We start from the raw sequence: 19381 nt of genomic DNA on the forward strand, positions 1-19381 counted from the left end.
GCTTGTCCTGCCTTGAATATAATATAAGCTTTGTAAAATATTATTAATGATCAACGTCCCTTATAAAAACACTTTTCCCAAATAATAAATAAAACCATAATAGTTTCTGATATTGTTGTCAGTATTTAATGGTATTACAGCATTGCGTTTTCTTACATATATCAAATATAATTTCATAAATACATTTAAATGTTTAGTCATAACTAGGCGCAGTATCGTAATTTTACGAACTATGATTCTTTAAAAAATTAAAAGTTAATTATTAATAGTGGCAATAACATGTCTTCATTTACTCCTATCCGGATGCATTCTTATAACAAAAATAGTAAGCTTGCGCTCCATTTCGCATATTTCTTTGTGTTCTTTGCTTATTACATTTTTTTTCAGTTTTAATACAATCTTAGGTAAAGTTTTATCCGCTTTGCTTGTCCATGTTTAATCTGCTTGGTATTGATAATTAATTATTGGCAATTTTCTAACTGCATGGTTTATTTAGATGGGCATTCCATATTCCATTTTCCATATTTCTCTCAAGCTGTTGGTACAACATACAAGTCTTTTGTTCTATGTTTAAAGTTAAATATATTTAAATCTCCTTTAAAATACGTGCACTACTTAGGTGTAATTTAAAATGCGGCTTCATTAAAATTGCTTAGCGTGCTTAATACGTCTTTTTGTGGTGTCTTTGTTGGATGAAGTCCGGTTTAGATTTAACTTCAGCATAATTCGTTGACTAGAAATTAACTTAAGTACTTAGGTCTAGACTAACATTAGCTTTCAACACGCTCTTGCAGTTTTCTATTTTGGTTTACGTGCATAAGTGTCTTCTGATCAATCTTTGTTCATTATTTTGTGCTGCAAACTTATTTGAGTTGCGTCGATTTCCATCCATTTCCTTGCTGGAAAGTAGTCAATAATTGCTTCTTGTGATTTCATGTCAAATTAAGGTCATTCGTAGTTGCTGCAAGCTTAAACATAACTTTTCAAATCCGTTAACAATATTATTTTGCCTTTCAAAACATTTAGCACCAAATGATTATTCGCCAAATAAAGAATCGTAATTTGTGTTTGATAATTTTGCACATCGTTTGGAGTTTAGACATAGAGAAAAACTAAGTAAATTTGCAACAACTTTCAATCAATTCAAATTTAAATTCAAAATACTATTAATTCCTATACAATACTTTGGTTTTATAGTACGCAACGCACAAATGCGCGGATCAAGGTTTGAAAAAAATTGAAAAACGAAGAAATTTCTTTGTTGGATTGAACAATACATAGTTTTGGCTCTGAGGCGCACTTACTTATAACATCACAAAAAAATTAAACATACGTGATAAATTAGGTGTTAGTTTCGTACACTAATCTAACTGCGTAAACTATCTGATCTTTAGTCTGCAAAAATAATGCCTATCTCTCCAATATAATATTCTTTGCGCTCGATTGCGTTTGAAATGCAACAACTTGTGTGTATGGTATTATGTGTAGCTTTAGTAGGTTTGATTGCGAGTAAATGTTGCTTGGCTAGGAAACGCTCACGCCCACGCCCTTTCTACGTGGTGTAGGTGCGGATGACGTCCCGGATCACCGCCCGGCACAGTGGGCACTGGCCACCGCCCACTCCCCGCCACTGCTCGATGGCGCAGTCGTAGCACATGCACATGTGTCCGCACATGTACAGCACCGAGTCGATGGGATTCTCGTAGCAGATGGTGCACTCGGCGCTCGAATCGGTGCTCTGCTGGTCGCTCAGGCTGTCCTTCCACTTGTTGGCCGCATTATTTGTGCTGTTGGCAATTGGCTGCAGAAAAAAAAATGACCATTAGTATAATGCTAGGGAGTAATGCACAAAGCTTAGACACTCACCTCAATGTACTGGCTGCTGGTGGTGCTGATGAGGGTGCCGCTGGAGCAGGCTCCGGCCAGAACACCGCTGGAGGTTACCGTTGCCGTTGGCCTGGCCGCCAGCTGTCCGTTTATGTCGTGTGAGCTGCTAGCAGGTGGCAGATTGACCACCAGAACGGTGCCACCACCATTCGGCTGGATCTGGAGAATATCTCCGTTGGAGGGCATGCTGATCATACGGCTGCCGTTGACTCCACCAGCTGAGGCCAAGGTGCTCGTACTCTGGGCTACGCTCAGCTGAGAGGGATGATGCAACAGCTTGGCAGTGGCTCCGGCATTCAGACTGCTCATCGACTCGGTCATGGGCAGCATGCGCGAAGTGGAGGCAGTGTTGCAGGCGGACGAGCTGCTGGCATTCACATTCACCTGTGGCTGCGACGGGTACGCAACCATGTTGGGCAACTGCTGGCGGAACATCCTCAGCGACTGTGTCGAGCCGTAGACATCCAAGAAGGCCCACAGCTGAAGGGACTGGTCCACATGCATCACCACCACAGCCGGTCCGTTGTTCTTGCTGATGCTCACTTCGCCGTTGGGCGCCACGAAGAACGCAATCTCATCGCCGCGCTGAGGAGCAGCTGCAATATCCTTGCTGACCACCCAGTATTCGGGGCGATCCAGCAGGAAATCCGAATCGTTGGGCAAATCATTGGGCTGCAACATGGCCGGATTGCAAGAGGTCAGACCCAAGGCCAAGGCACCCACGTACATCTGCTCCGTTTTCAGGACCTGCACAATCAGCTTCTCACCAATGCGAATGGGTCGGGCAGTGAACACATATCCCTGGCAGAAGTCGGATTCCGTGCGCGAAGCCACAAAGCGATCCTGCGAGAGTCGCACATTCCGGCCCTTGGTGTTGTGGAAGGGCACTGGAATCAGTCGTCCATTGGCGTTGTAGCGCAGCGGAGGCAGTCCATTGGCCAGATCATGAGCAATAGCAGCCTGCTCCACGCTGGCCACGCTTCCACCGTTTCCGGTCAAGTGAAGCGACTGCAGCGACGGCATCACATGGCGCTCCAGGTCGTGCTCGATGGCGCCAGTGTGTCCTGGCAGGGATCTCCTCGACTGCTGATGCGGGTGATGGGGATTCAGGGCGGAGGAGGCGTTGGAAGTTGGCTGTGCCATCTGCTGTTGCTGGGCGGGCACAGTGGTCAATGGCATCGCCGCTGGTTGCTGCTGGTACATGTAAATGCGAGAATCGAGAAACTCAATGCCCGTGCAGTTGCCATAGATATCGATCACCGTCCACAGCAGACTCCTCGTATCGATGCCGGACAGTATCACACCCTTCTCCTCGTTGTTTATACCATAGATCACATCGCCAGCTCCATTGACATAGTAGTAAAGTATGTTGTCCTTCTCGCAGTACTGCTCATGCAGAGCTTTTGCCCAGAAACCAGGCCTGTTGGTCAGATCCGGACAGGCGTACTTGGGCAGCGTGCCCTCCAGCGTCACGGGATCGTTGCTGGTGAATCCAAAGCGAATTCCTCCGTTCCAGTTGTTCGAGATCTCCGCAAACTTCACGCAGATCCTTTCGTTGATGCGAACGGGGCGGGCTGAAAAGGTGATAGCCCTGCAGAAGCTCTCGAAGCGACGGGCGAGGGTTCCGTCCCTTGAAATTCGGATGTTGTCGCCATGCACGGTGTGGAATTGTAGCGGAGGCAGGTTGTTTGGACCAGGACATGAGGAGGGTGAGCGGCGAACTGGAATGGTATAGGTGAAAGTTGAGTTAGTTAGGATTTCACAAGTAAAGTATATATAGTATTATGTTTCATTTGAATTTCTTGCAATACAAATATGATTTGAGCTGCTAGTTTTATCCCACAAACCATATTAAAACCTTGAAGATACTTTCGCATTCACGAAATGCCGCCTTCCCACAATCCATTTATCTATTAGTTACATCTTCTGCCACATTGTTTAAAAATCTTTTTCTCAACGCCAGCTCCCCGTATCAAATTACGCATCTTCGAAAAGATGCGAGATGTCTCCAGGTAGCTGAACATCCAACCATGTGCTAGCGATCGAATTACGCAGAAGCCCAAAGCGATCTTCCTGGGTGAGTCAATAACCCCCAACCCAAGACCCAAATTTAGTTGGTTTTCAAGCACAGGGCACGTGACTGGATGGAAGACTATTGAACCATTGAGTTTGGGGGATCGGTTGCATTGGTAAAATGCCATGGAGAACGTAATCAACAGGCGAACTCAAAAGGATTTACCATGGTCATCGTCAGCTGGCCCATTTTCTTGGAAAATCCCAGTCACATATGTACGTGTGAAGTGCAAGAATTACTTCAGGAATAGATAAATATTGGTGTAGGTTAGGTTGGGGAGTTTCTTACAAATTTCAAGCGGTTTTACTATTCCTAGGTATCTAGATATATATTTTTCTTTTTGTAGGTTTTCTTTGGTTGGTGTACTTTTGCCTTGGCCTGAGCCTGATCATGGCAAATTCTTTGCAATTATATAGGGCAGCACTTCAATGGCAGAGGAATACTTTGAGAATCCTTAAAGCATATTCCCGAAATTGGCTTAATTATTGCACCTTGCAAATCCACGTATATCAGCAGCTGCTGACAATTACCACAAGAGACTGCGTCAGGGCAGAAAAACCTATAACCGATCCATATGGCCATATAAATAATTACTTGAGGACGAGGAGTCTTAGGATGGCGACAGGTTTCTGCTCAGATCGCTGGAATGCCCAACATCAGACGATTCCGGCGGCATGCCAACAGTTGCAGTGAAAATATATATAAACCCAGTTTATAAGAAAGCCATGGCGAAGGACCTGAAGCAGATGAGGCTGATGTCTTGATGGTGATTACCATGTTGATATGCGGCGCGTGGCACTGGAGATCAATGTGTTTGCATTGGAGCGGCATGTGGCAGCTGTCCTTTTTCCCTTTTTCCCTTCTTCTCGATTCCTTTTGCAGCCATTGTGCGGAGGAAGAAATAGGAAGGTCAGAAGAAAGCAGCTGTACGACTGGAACAGGTAAAACAACCCCTATGGAGAGCGTCTGTCCCCGTTCATCGAGGGTAGTTTTCAACGTTTTCAACGTTTTCGATCGCTTAGGGGTTGCTGCAGTTCCACGGTCTGCAGCTGTTCAAATTTCGAAAAATGAAAAAAATTAACACTGCAAGACAGATACAAGATACAAATGCTTGGGTATCTGCAAGATTCCCCTGGTTTGGCAGTGTCTTTAGGGTTGAAATTTAATCCTAAGCCAGGGCCAATGACTTGCGCACGAAATCAGTACTGTCTGCTTCCCGAAAAAATCCTCAATCCTCAAGTGCTTCCGCTGCAGGAAGTGGAAAGGGAGCACCAGCTTCCGGTGGCTCCCATTCTGAAGGAAAGAGCCCGCCTTTGGAGATGCGGATTGGAGGAGAAGCAAGGTGGAGTAGAAAGCCGGCCACGAAGACTTCTACCACTACTACCACTTCTACCGCTGCAATACCCAACCATCCATATTTATGAAGTGACCGCGACGAGGAAGTAGGAAATCACGTACTACGCACATATACGTGTATTGGATTGGGGCCTATTAGCTGCAGGATGTTGTCGTCTCACTAGCCTGGCCAACTGGCGACGCCTACTTTTTATCGGCCCAGACAGTCGTCAGTCAATGGATGGAATTGCAGCGTCGATTGAGCGAATGAATGAGGGAATGAATGAATGAAATACGCGCCTCGCTTTTTTCCTTGAAGTCCCAGTCAAAGTCCCAGTAACAGAAACGGTGCTTCATAGACGCATTGATACTTTCAATTAGCCAGGCCACAATTAATTAAGTGCAGCGATTGTCTTCGCTCGAGGCTTTAATGATACTCTCTAACTAATTGTATTAAATATATAAACGATCGACTTGTTGTTGGGGCGAAAATACGATCAGTACGCATTAAAAGTAGGAAGTCATTAAATCAGTATTGCGGAAGGGCTTTCTGGTCCCACTCTTTACTATTAACAAGGACACATAAATATAGCACTTGCGAAGAAATCAGCAACGAGGAGCTAAGAATGATCCATTTCCCAGGCCCTGCAGTCATCCAGTTTCGACATAATTTGGCGTAATAACAGAATAACTGAAGATGAAAAGTTCAAACTTTCGGTGGTGGTCATGGGATGCGTTTGGAGTTCGCCGCTCTGCAGCCAAAGGTTCCCAAACGCCGATGCCCGAATGGGGAAAAACGAAGACCCTGCATCCGATCCGATCGACTGCAAACGATCTGGCGGCTGCAGTTGCAGGCAAATTTTCGTAGTTTGCCAAAAAGGAAAACCTGATTTACCGTTCGGTGCGGCGCGGCTTGGATCGGATCGGATCGGGGACGTCTTTGGATTCGCCACCAGCGAGCAAAGCAAAACATTTCCCACGCTGAGCTGAGCTGAGCTGAGCACTGGGCAAAAATCAAACACAAACTCAGTAGAGACAATTCCCACGACTCCAAATTTGTATATATAGGAGATATATAGTAAATTTGCGGCTGCCGAACATCGAAAACCTGTAACAAGCCTCGGTAATTGCGAGAAGAGAGTGCGGAGCTGAGTTCGCCGTTCGTCGTTTGGATCTTCCCGAATCTTTGGCGAACTGGAGAAGCTGCAGCTGGGTGATCGAGCGGGTGGAAAATGTGAAAATCATGCAGGTGTCATAAAACAAAAGTCTGCTCCGACGACCAACAAAAATAAAAAAAAAGGAAACCAAATCTGCGATTGTGCGGCCATCGTTAGGCGAAATCATTTTAACGATCTGATGAAGATCTCCAAACATTCAAAATCCCATTGAGCGCAGACATCATTACATTTCGATTGGCACTCGTGAGTCGAGTTGGCCATCATTAAAGCCAGATTACGTTGATGTCTGAATGAAGGCTTACAAGGGGATCCAATGTGAAGCTAAGCTTCAGCTTATTTTAACGATCGGTTCTAACAAATCACTTCAATGTTGATTAGTTCGGTAGCATTCAGGCTGTGGGAAACGATTGGATTGCTTAAATATTAATATGCTTACTACAGTATAAACTGATTTCCAAGCTATTTTCTTAAAGTCTGTAAATTATATCTGTATGGAGCATTTAAGTATGGCCTAAACAACCAACCATTGCGCATTGCAACATTGTCTCAACCACCCACTTGAACTCCCTCCCCGTCTGCACCGATTGAGGTCACAGGTCACGTGCGGCCCCGCCCCCTGCGCCGTTCCTGTTCTTGTCAGCCCACGTGCGTGAGTCAGACGACGTGTGCGGACAATTAACACGCCCGAGGCCGCTTAATTGCACCGGAAATGTCCCATAAAAGCCGGGGCTTTCGGGCAAATGCCGGCTTGGCATGCCGAGTGGATCAATGGATCATTTACAAATTGTATCAATTGGTCAGGCATTTGGCATAAATTATCGGCATTTTGCAGCGCCGCAATCAGTGAGTTCGAGTGGGTGAATGAGTCGGATTGAGTTGGACCTAAGCTTTCTGACTTCCACGGGCTTGTCAATGGATCGACCCACGCCGATAAATAACTTATAAGCGTATCTGGCCACTCCGCATAGTGTGTCTTTTTATTTTCATTTTCGACATATCGGTGAAATTAGTTGAGGAAACAGCGTGTGGGTCGTTTGTTAGTTAGTTAGAGGCTTGATCTGTGGGCAGAAATGCCAAGCGTTGGTCGCAGCTTAGGAGCTGAACAAGTGTCTATCGAAAGGCTTGTAAAACAATTCTCACAGCAATAAAGGCAATGCTAAATTCTTGTCTTAAACGTACGTAAATGAACCTAATGAATGTTAATTAATCGCTCACAAACAAACAATTTGCGTGGGGCGGGACAATATGAAAGTTTTCGAGACAACAAGTGAAATTTTGTTTACAATATCTTCATTGTTTAAAAGTATGTTGCCTTTATATAGTTTTCCCTTTTAACCACAAGTTTCCTAGCAATTCATTCTCCAAATGATATTGCCAATCAATTTTCCAGTTTGTAGTTTGATTTGCAGCTAAGCGTACTTAGTAAAGTTCGACTGAAACAGAAAACCCCATTGAGTGGATCCGAGATGCGAAAACCACTTCCGTTCTGCTTGAACCGCTGACCAGTGCAGCGGAAATTGCACTGCGATCCCCTCATCGCGAGCTGCTGGAGCGGGAAACTCTCTCTTCTGGTGTGGATTCCCCACCGGTTTGGCCCCTCCTGCCCGCGCATGTAACTCTAGAAGCAACTTAGCAACAATGGACACAACATAGACTCTGCAAATATAATAAAAATAATTACACAACGGAAAAAGGGGCCGACTGGCGGCGACGGCGTTGACAGCGATGAAACCAGAGGTCAAACTATGCCAAGTTGCTGCAACCAGTTGTTATTGTGTCTGAGCAGCTTTACTTCTTCCCAAGTACATTGCACTTTTCATGCGATTAAGCGAAATCTGATACGGTACGCCATGTGAACTAAAAATCAAACAAGTCCCAGCAGCAGAAACTCCATGTATATCAACCATTCATGTCTGCGCAATAATCAATAACATTGTTTAGGTAACGACTCGAGATTAAAGCTATCGACAAAAATATGGAAAAAAGTGACTAATCAATTAAAGTGCATCAGAAAATTTCCCATCGGAAGTTCAAAGTAATCAGGACCATTAAGATAACCGGGTATCTAATTATACATGAAATGAGTGTTCAAAATGCTTGCATTTGCACTTGCACAATGCAGCTCCTTGAGGCATCCACCTTACATCACACCTCTCTCAATGGGTTCAATGACTCCCGATGGCTTTTCTCCCCGTTCGGCGTAAATTTTCCGACTTTCCACGCACACACAAATTAGTTATAAACAGCCGGATGAGGCGCAGCTCCCCTTCTAATATAATTAGCCACCGAAAAGGGAGGGATATAGAAAAGTACATATATGCAGAGAGGGACGGAAAAGCGCTGGAGGGTGGGTGGCCAAATCAAATTTACATGTTTATTTTTACAAGCCTACAGCTAGAAACCCGGTGGAATGGGAGCACCTCTCTATCGATGCACACGATATATCCGCGTGTATATATATAAACATCTATGGTTTGGTTTTTTATTTGGGCGCTGAAGCATGCAAGAGGCCCCAGCCAAGAAGAACGCAACTTTTTCAGCTCCGAACAGACATAAAACCGATCTAAATATACACGCGTGGATATAAGGAAGCAAGCGGAACATGAAACACACAATAAACAACATTGTCTCTGAGGTGCTGAGGGTTTCAGCCGAGTAAATCGTATTAAAGAAATTTGAAATACTTATAAGAGTTTGATCTCTTCTTAGTTGAAGCAACTTAATTGTTAAGGAAGCAATTAATACCGCGTTTCAATGCAGTACTGTACTCTCGAGAGCCCAGATACGATAAGCCCGGCTTTCTTCCGCTACGTTTTGTTGCGCTTTGTAGGCTTGCTGTTTATCGAAGCGTTGCAATTACTGCGAAGGGCCAGTGAAGAGGTCCACATAAATACATACATATATACGTAGATACGAGTACAATATAGAAAAGTTGATAGTTACTCCTATACAACTTGCATTTCCTCGCACTTGACTGCACAAGACACCCCCCAGCCCGATTTTCCTCAGTCCGCGAACGCTTTGTGTAATTAAATCACTCGAGCGTTGAGGGGGAGCCCACAATAACAGCTTGAAGTTGCGCCGAGTGGCATCGAATGGACTCGAAGAGTCGTCTTTTGATAGAAACACAGAAACACATCATTATTACATTATAACGTTATTATTGTTATTACAATGGCAGACAGACCTTTCAAGTGTTTTGGGCTCGGAATTCGATAGTTTTTGGTGCCACTGGTTGCATTGTTACCCGTTTACCTCATTAAAACCTAGTGTTATAGCCAAACCATGCAAATTTCCTAGATTTTAGCATATTAAATACCCCGAGCAGCTGCAGAGCTGAACCAAATCTAGTTCTGGTTCCTCCCCAAAATAGGTGTACATATTAATTACATTAGAGTTCTGCCCGAAATACGAAGCACAAACGCTTAAGGCCGAAAATCGAATTTCAAAAAACCCGATCTGACCAAGTTTCCAGCGATGGATAGCCGAACAGCTGCTGCTGGACATTGAGGCATAGATTAAAGACCCGTAGGTGTTCGAGTCGAGTAGAAACCGACTGTGATTTATGCCTAGCAACCAGCAGTTCGCCCGCCCGCCTTAACCCGTCTGGGCTAACACGCCCTCCCGAAAGGAGGCCTACAAAACTGACCCAAAGATGCCTTTGGATATCTTTTCGTCTCACTTTGCGTGAGTTAATTGCAGCCGATTTCTGGGCCAGGTATACTATGTGCTTGCTATACTATATAGTACATACATATATAGCAGCGGTGTGTCTTACCTGTAGCTACCTGAACTCCACCTTTTGTCTTACGTCAGTTGCAACACCCTGCGGCGTAGCGTTTCTATCTAGTTTTATCTTTATCTATGGGGTGGTATGCGTTGTTATCTCTCGGCCCAGACAAAATGTTAACAATTTTGTACTACACATTTGGGTCGAGAGGCGACTACGGCGATACGCTGATTATATTTATAAATATACTTTATTTTTAAGGTAAAATAATTCACAATTGCTTTTAATTACACAGTTTCTAATTAAATATGTGCGAATTGGAAAGGTTATGAACTTAATGTGTGATAAATCGAAAAGTCTCCGCTCTCCGATGTTCACTGTACTCGTCTTCAAGCTGCCAACTTAGTTCAATAACTGATAAACGAAAGATGTGGGAAGCACTAAATAGGTCACGAGATAGCTCTTTAGAAAAAAAGTACAGCGCAGATCGTTGTGTATATCCCCAATCGTTAACAACTGGTATTTATAGCTAATGCCAATCAGTTTTTAACAGCACTTGCAGAGATAAACTCTATTTCGCTCTGTTCGTTATCAATAGCGCAAAATTATCAATTATAAATGGCAATGCCTAGTATCAGCTTGCACAATTATAAACGAACTTTAAAATGACCATAGAATGTGTGACGCATCACGATGATGACCTCATGAGGGGGAGAAAAATGACTTGAAAAATACTAACGGGGTTTGTATAAGGGGATGCCTCAAAGTGGAAAAATATAGCAACAGATGTCTGGAGCGAGAATGTTTGGCATACAACTATGATCAACAGAAAAGTACTTGCTGGGAAATCAACAACTAACGCTCACATTAAAGTATGCAAAGTCTTTTAAGCATTAAATTTACAGATTATTAACTGCAAATAGGTTGAACCATGAATTGTTTTTGGGTTTTTTGGGAATAGCTTTTAAACAGAAGTTAATATACATATGTACATACTTTTTTAACCACCATTGTGTATGCTTGTGCATATATGTATACCAACTCCCTGCGGGGGTGTGTACCGCCACTAACGATTGACTATTTACTTTTGGCCAACAATCGAAGGTCGGGCGACAATTTGTATTTGTGTGTCCCATAATCGGGGGCTCAAAGACGAGTTGGCAGCGCTCAATTGCAAGCACACGCACGGCCAAACAAACCATTTCGAAAAGTAAACCGTGAGAAGCTATGTGAGTAAAAGCCAAGAGCAGATAAACTTTTTAGCCAAAGCAAACGTGGCATGCCAACAACACACACACAGCAACAACAAACAAGCTACGAAATGTAATAGAAAATGCAGGTACAAAAAAGCAAAAGCAGCTGACGCCGAGCAAAACAACAACAAAGTAATTTCATTGATTACCGATAGGCAACGCACGTTCAAATCAAACGGATTGGAGAAGCCGCCGCATAAGAAACATAAAACATAAAGCATAAACCATTGCGGGCTTAAACGCTCAGCTGAAGAAAAGAGACTCAAGCTTCAAAGCCACGCCTCTTTCACTTCCTCTTCCCATCCCGCTAGCCCAAGCTCGCTCTTCTTCTTCTTCTCCCGCCGCGGATCGTTTGCTTTGCTGTTGTTGCTACCTTTGTTTTTGCTTTTGCCTTTGCCGATGGCGGCAACGGCGCTTCGCGTACAATTCCCCGTAAAGCAACAGCAGCAACAACAGAAAGCAATGCTGAATGAGGCAGATGCAAAAACAGTGGTGGTGGAAAATATAGAACCTCGAAAATACAGTAGATACAGCATAGCCAATTTTGCATTTTAGTGCCGAAGGACTAACTTTAAACATTTTTATCTAAATTTATAGTGTTCGTTAAATTTCAGTTTCTAGTTTCTAGTTTTGCGGCCACAACTGTTCGTAGGACGCCAGTTAAAACAACAACAAAAAAGGGGTAGAGGCTTAGCCTATGCGTCACTGGCTTTGCTTTGCTTTTGCTTCGCCTGTTTTGGCCAAAAGAGAGCATTGAAGCCGAGAATGCAATTGAGCTAAAGCCAAAAAAAAGGTAATTTGTTGTTTTTACTTCTTCTTTTTTTCTTTAGCTCAGCTGCTTGCAACCATAACAAAAACAAAACAACGAAATTCCCCAACCCAGGTAATCGTTATGATAAACATAATCGCTCCTTGGGAAAATTGCTTTCGGTGGTATTTTTCTTCAACTCGAGATCTCCCCCAGATCTGAACTTCTCGATCAATTTGCGGTTACTTGGGTGCGATTGAAAAATGCAGTTTTCGAGAACTGACATTTCCGGCGAAAAAGTCGGAGTGTCGAGGTTAAATTCTGCCGAAGAAGCCTTGAGAGAATTTCACATTTAAGTTTATTTCGGGTTCTTCTACTGTGTCTATTTAGTCAGAAAAAACAATTACTATTATAATAGCAAACTGGGCGTGCTCTGGCAAGCATTTTAGTCATTAGCTTTTTGTTTTAAACTAACTCATACTTTTTCGCTTTTTGCTCTTATCTTTCATTTCATTTGTTATTGTTCTTGAGACGCAAAATGCTAATGTATGCATAAATGTTTGCGGCTGGCTGTGTTTCTCGCTTATTTATCTTGCCGCTTTAATTAACCGAATGAATGAATGGGCGATAGGTCAGACCACATGCTAATATTATGTGGGAATCGCTGGGGATAAAAGCAGAGCCCCAGATCAATGAATTATGTATTTAAGGCATTTTCGCACGGGGTAATTACATTAGCTTCAAGACTTTAATGGTTAGATATCACGCAGGAAGTTTTTCAACGTTGAAAAGTACCATATTTTCATTAGAACGTGGTAATTCTTATATTGAAAACATTTCCTGGGTATTCCGAGAATTGTATATATTGAATAAACCCTTAGAAGAGAACTGCAGTTTTTTTTTATATGTATCCAAACGTAACACGTTATCCTTAGCCCGATTCTTAGCCTGGTACTAATGCGACTACTAACCCAATCCGAAGCGCTTCTTGATCTTCTTGAGCAAGTGCATCTTCTTCTTGCTGGAGAGCTTGTCCTTGGTGCTCATAAGCAGCTCATTGGACTCCATGGCCAGGACCTGGGCGGCCTGCTGGGCGGGAGTGGGCATGGCGTTGTGCAGCTGCTGCATCTGTTGCAGATGCTGTAAGTGCTGCTGGTTCTGGTGGTGCTGCTGCTGCGGATGCAGATTGAGGTGCGGATGGCTGCTCTGCATGTAGTTGGCTGGTATATCCGATAGACCCATGGTAGTGGATTATTTTCTTTCTTATTTAAATTAGAACAAACGAACAAACTAAACGAACACGCGTAATGCTAATGAAAATCCACAAGCTGCTTGCGTATTTTATTTGGCATTAAATTTAGCGCTAGAGTTCTTCTTCGAATTTGAATGTTTTCCGTTAAAACATTTTGAATTTGGTTGGTTGTTTGTCTGCGCGCAACGGGAACAAACGGAACGAAACGAACGAAACACGGAGACCGACGACGACGACAACCTTTCGCTGAATTTTTTTTCAACAAATAAATGGTTGTGCGGCCTTTTATAGCTTCGCACCAGCGCGAGAGAGCGAAAATGAGAGCGCATGAGAGCATAATTCGAGACGCCACCTCTCTCTCTTGCGCTCTCTGGCAGCTGTTTCTTATTTACTATGGTTTCGCTTTGTGCCTGCCATTCGCGTGTATTGAGCCTCCCTTATAATTTACCTTTATGCCTCTAACTCTGCACCTTGATCGGGGATTCCTCCACATCTTCTCCCGCTCCTGCTGTTGCTGTTGCTTCTCCTGCTTTTTGTTGTTGTTGCTCTAGGCCTGCATTTGGGATCTTGGCCATAATGCTCTGATCGCCACTAACAGTTATTCTGCGCACCTTAGTGTGTGTGTGTGTGACAGTCCGCTAGTGTGTGTGTGATAGTTCAGCCAGGTTCAAAGCAATTCTTTCTTTTTCGCAGGGTTTACAAGGTCTGGCTCATATAACTGGCAAGCTATTTCAATTGCCCTAATGCTTTTGATCGTGAACTTTGCGGGTCAAATTTCAGACGTACATAGTTTCTTGGACCCATGGGTCTGTTCTTAAACACACTTTCTATAGCTTTTATTTTTCTCGAAAATATTAGTGCATTTCTTGTACTCATTTCTTTTGCAGCAATAGAATATTTTATATAATTTAAAGGTGCAACAGGTGAAATTAACTATTTCTTACATTACATTTTATACAGAATAGTATGCAAGATATGTATGGGTTTTGGATAGTAAATGTTGAGCAACAGATCCTTAAAAACAATCTAGACAGATCTATACATTTGTATATAGAGAATATATAAAAATAAACGGGAAATAAAGTTTGTAACTCATTTTCCGTTTATGTAAAATTTTGCTTATGCAGAAACCAAAAAATGTAGCTATGTCTGGGACATGTGCCATTGTGGTCTCATTTGTTAAGCTTTAGCTTTTGTGGTCAGCGGATAACCACCGTCTGGCGTCTGATCCTGATCATCCTTTATTCTTTATGGATGCCACGCTGCCATTGATGAAGGATGATAATTGTGCCGAGCGCTCCTCAGCCTCGTCCTTTTTGTCGTGCATCGGCAGACGGAACCGGGCAGACCTCACAGCAGATGCAATTTTAAGATCGGAAGGGATCAAGACGGGGCAGAAAGCATTTAAATTTTGATATTAAAGTGGAAATGCATATTCAGCATCCTGGCAGCAGGCGTGCGTCCTGGAAATACATCTGCTGCTGCTGCTGCTTACCCGATTTCCCCCTCCTGTTCGCTCAGTGCTCAATGCTCAGTTTGCGAAAATGCAAAAAAGGTCGGAGATGGTGATGTTGGCGAAACAGGAACCATCGAAACAGGACATCGAGCAGCGCATTGAGACCAACGAACAACCCCAAAATTGTCAAAGAATACAGTGAATATTGGATAGAAATAACGTTGGTTAAGTGAAGGCATTAAAAACGCCAGATGCAGTTTAAACATCCGACAAATATTCTTACAATATCATTTCCAACATTAAATAAGATTACATTATAAATCTTTAAAATTATTTCATGCGTTTATCATAGTTGTTCGCCCATCGATATCCACTGTACCCATCACGATCACCAACGAAAGGTGTCCATCTGCGGTTGCAGTTGGAAAAGGATCTGAAAAGGGTTTGCTCTACTGTAGTGCGTATCCCCTATCCCCGCGCAGCCCCTGTCCTCAGTTCCGTTCCGTTCTGTTTGTTTGCCAATTCCAGGTGGAAATTCATAGCAAAAGATACAGATACATTTACGGGTGGAAGGGGATTGTCGAAGCGGAGAAAGAGGAAGCCAGCCGACCACGTGCCAGGTTGAAATCGAAAAAAAGAGACGTGCGCCAGTTGCCTTGGCTGATAAGGATGTGCTCTACTTCTGCGGATCGGTTCGAACTTCTTGTGCGATTATTTATTTTTATATATCCATATTTCGCCAGCAGACAGCTGCTGCTTCAGTTCTTCCATTTGCATTTGTCGCCTTGATGGGGGATATATCTGCAGTCTGCTCTTTTTCGTTTTTCGTTTTTTGCTCCCCTTAAAGTATTTTGTGGCTAAATTTAGAATTTGGCACATGTGCCCCCACAAGTCCCCCTGTAGAGTGCAATTTTTATTTCTTTCCACTTCGGTCTCCCACGAACATCTGGCTTGAGAATATACGAATATCGCTCATGTTCGCTCGTCTTCTTCACGGGATTTGCTGGTTTCTCCTTAGACCCGCATTACCCTCTGGCCTCACAATTGTCCTCTTTCGACCATTGTCTCGAGAATGTCACAGCGATTTACCTTTCAGACAGTTCCTTAACCCAAGATCCCTGCGGCTATTCGAAATCCTCGTCTATGGAGAATTGACCCAGGCAGGCGTTTAATGAATATGCCAAACGATCATTTTGCACGGCAAGTGAGCAGATTCAAGGGAAACAAGTAAGAGAAAGGGGTTCAGAATTTGAAATTTCTCTCGTTCTACTGGAACTTTGCTCCAAAAATAATATATCAGCAAAAGGCATTTGTGATTAATCTTCCAAAAAATATTAAGTTCCGCTTCGAAAGATAAGCAAATCACAGCCTGTTTTTATGGCCTAATAAAAGGCGAAGATAAATATACGAGTTACACAAATTTCCATACATACATACATATACATATGTACATACCATATCCATAGGTTTCTTATCATGACTACCTCCATTACGATGGAGTTACCACCTTCACCTTGGACACCCTGAAGTCTGTTTATAGATAAATGAACTCACAGATATATTTATGAGCGCAATAAAATAGTTTTCAATTGAACAAAATCGAAATTAAACGATACTTATAGAAAAATCGAGTGGCAAAACTAATTTAAATAGAGGAAACAGCTCAAGTGGGCCAAAGATAAGTGTGGGGAAGTAATTTGGTAGTTATCAGCATTGATAGTATGATTTATTTAATGAAGAAAAAAAACGCAGTGCAAGTAAATAAACGAAGAGATACAAGAAATTGGCAGCTGTCGAAGGAAAGACAGCTGAGAATTCCCCGGCTCTTCGCATCGATCGCCGATAGCCGATCAATATACACATAATTAAGTAAAAACTGTAGCAAATGCCAGTGTTTAATTAGAAAACGACATATGCAAACGGGTCATGGGGAAAAGGCAGTGTTGTTCGAAGGAAAATAAAAGCGAAAGGACTTCAGACAGGCCAAGGAAAATGAAGGAGCTGTGCAAGGAGCAGTTGTCGAGTCTCGTATGTATAAATACCCGAACTAATCCTGCGGATACAAAAGGGAATTCGGGAGAACAGAACCCAATATCGAATTGCGCAAGCACTTGAGAAACAGCAATGGAGGAGGAGGTATTCCCATATGTATTCCCAGTCTGTCAAAGGATCGAGGGTATAGTGAGTGGTTGTATATTTCACATAGTGGGGAACAGAGTTTGAGAATATGTCACAAATTTACACGTTGGCAACGTTGGTCAATATTGTAGGTTAATTCAATTCCTGCTTCGCAGACAAGATTTCATTAAACATGTTCCTTACAAAGCTGTGACCTGAGAAGAACTTGAAGGTTCTAATGCACAGGGTAACTTGCCGTCTAGATACTCTGCTCAAGAAACCTGACTTATTCAGAGGAACTCCTCCGTACTTTGAGGATACCTGCGACAACAGTTGGCTTCATCCCGAAACCCCGATCAAGATCTAACAAAAGGGAACTAGAGGGATGCATTTGGCAACTGCAACTTCAACTTCCACTTCCACATCCATACTCACATCCACTTCCCATTTCCGCATCCTCATGTGCGTACGCTAATCAAATATCAACATCGGCGAGGAATAACCGCCAATGCAACACATGCGGGGGAAACTGCGATCCGTTAGTGAAATATACATTCTGTTGGCCAAATGTTTGCCTTTTCAGGGGGTTTCGGCTTTCACGGTTTTCACATTGCAGTTTTTTCCCGCCTGTAAAATGGAAAACCTCCCTCGTCCCACGAAAAACGCAAGATCTGCGCCTCGAAGATACCTTATACGTAAAGGTATCTCGGATGCAAACAGGACATTTGGCAAGTCATAGAGAGAGAGGGTCCTGGCGGGTTTTCAGCCCACAGCATGTGTTTTTTGTCTCAGGGTCAGCGAGTTACAGCTCGGCTATCCTACCTGAACCCAGCGCCTATTGGGGTTTACTCATTCTCTCCTCCGCCTTTGTGCGATCCTTCATCCTCCATCCTTCGTCTTGTGCCCGTTTTGTGAGAAATCATTGCCATAAACTGTATAATTTATTGTCCACAGCTGCATGGGTACTTGGCTCTAATCGAAGCTGATACGATTCGATGTAGTCCCTGATGATGTGGTAAGCAGAAGCAGGTAAGTGCAGTCCTGCCGTCCAAATACCGCCAAATACACCTGTAAGGGTGAGATGTCCATTGCGCTAAGCTTCGCGTCCCACAACAAGAGTTCTTTTCCTGAGCTGATTTGATGTCGGGATTTGTGCGCATCTTTATTTCCAGATTTATACCACCTTAGATTGTTGACTTTTCGGTAGCCTAAGCTGCTTACTAGTTTGATATCCTCATAGGCGGGTTGGGAATATTTTTTGATTGCAATGCAGGACATGCATGGGAAAATAGAATTGGGATATAAAACTTTTGCTTTTAAGCCCAGTTTTTAGGGTTGGTTTTTGGTAGCACATTCCTGGTTATTAAGTATAATTTATTTTCTCCGCTTGATTGACTTGTGATAACCTAGATATCCAGTTTTTAATGTGGATATGGATGGAGATATTGGATATGTGGTTATTCTAGATTCTAGTGAATCGAATGTGTCACATGAGTTTTGAAAACTTTTGGGTGACTGTTTTCAAGGAAAGAAATTAAGAATATTTTAAAATCACCGATTTCATTTAGCTAGATTGGAAACCCCACAGGTACAAGGTTGAACAAAGTCCTGAACAGAAGCAAAAGCTATAGACTTTTTTTTAAATTCAAATAATGGTAAATAATAATTAAAGGAAGGTTTAACACCTGCAAATATAAAATCGAGCAACAAAACTATCGGCACGACCGCGCAGCCAGCGGGTGTCATCGCTAGGGGGAATCAGCTGTTTGCCAACATGTGAGTGTGTGGGTGGTGGGAAGGTCACAAACCTATTGGAATGCCCATAGTTTTTTAATTCACATTTAAGCGGAGCTTATAACTGTCATGCACTTTATTACAACCTAAAGATTCCATTTAAAATAGAAAGTTTACTAACTTATGACAATTAGCTTATATACTCTTAGATGACAAGCAAGCAAACTCCTCTTTACGACACATCCAAAGTAAACTAAAGCCTTGATTACTTGATTACTTACCTATTTTACCAGCCGACTGACCCATTGCTTAATTAAAATCACAAACTGCGTGTTTCGCTTCCCGAAAGGCACAAGAAACAACAGCCACAACAACTAGGACACACACAACTTCTTTGGCATTGAATTTTCACGTGGCCCAGCCCTCGGATTCGCTTGATATTATGTGCACCGTGAGCCGATCATGTGCAATTGGCAGGCTAGCTCACTTCCGGAATTATAGACGTTAATTGTGATGCATTTTAAAGCTTTGTTTAATTGTTATTTGGATAGAGCTGCCGGTCGCAAGGCTTTTTTTAAGTGTGACCGCGTTAGTGTTCAAATGTGACAGGCGAACT

The 19381-nt window shown here is 43.0% G+C and overlaps 1 protein-coding gene across 2 annotated transcripts; it reads right to left on the bottom strand.

The window, feature by feature from the left end:
* Window positions 1–103: 103 nt before the first annotated feature.
* LOC120453321 (protein neuralized) lies at window positions 104–19347 on the bottom strand. Of its 2 annotated transcripts, none has more exons than XM_039637979.2 (3): window positions 19047–19347; window positions 1867–3608; window positions 104–1801 (listed from the first exon to the last, which is right to left on the bottom strand). In XM_039637979.2, the coding sequence occupies exons 1-3, from the start codon at window positions 19069–19071 to the stop codon at window positions 1553–1555; spliced, it is 2016 nt and encodes a 671-aa protein (XP_039493913.1). In that variant the 5' UTR covers window positions 19072–19347; the 3' UTR covers window positions 104–1552. The 2 variants fall into 2 exon arrangements, with proteins under 2 accessions (XP_039493913.1, XP_039493912.1); XM_039637978.2 differs by lacking the exon at window positions 19047–19347 and adding an exon at window positions 13177–13701.
* Window positions 19348–19381: the final 34 nt, after the last annotated feature.

The sequence above is a fragment of the Drosophila santomea genome, chromosome 3R (assembly GCF_016746245.2).
Source record: "Drosophila santomea strain STO CAGO 1482 chromosome 3R, Prin_Dsan_1.1, whole genome shotgun sequence".
Taxonomy (NCBI): Eukaryota; Metazoa; Arthropoda; class Insecta; order Diptera; family Drosophilidae; genus Drosophila; species Drosophila santomea.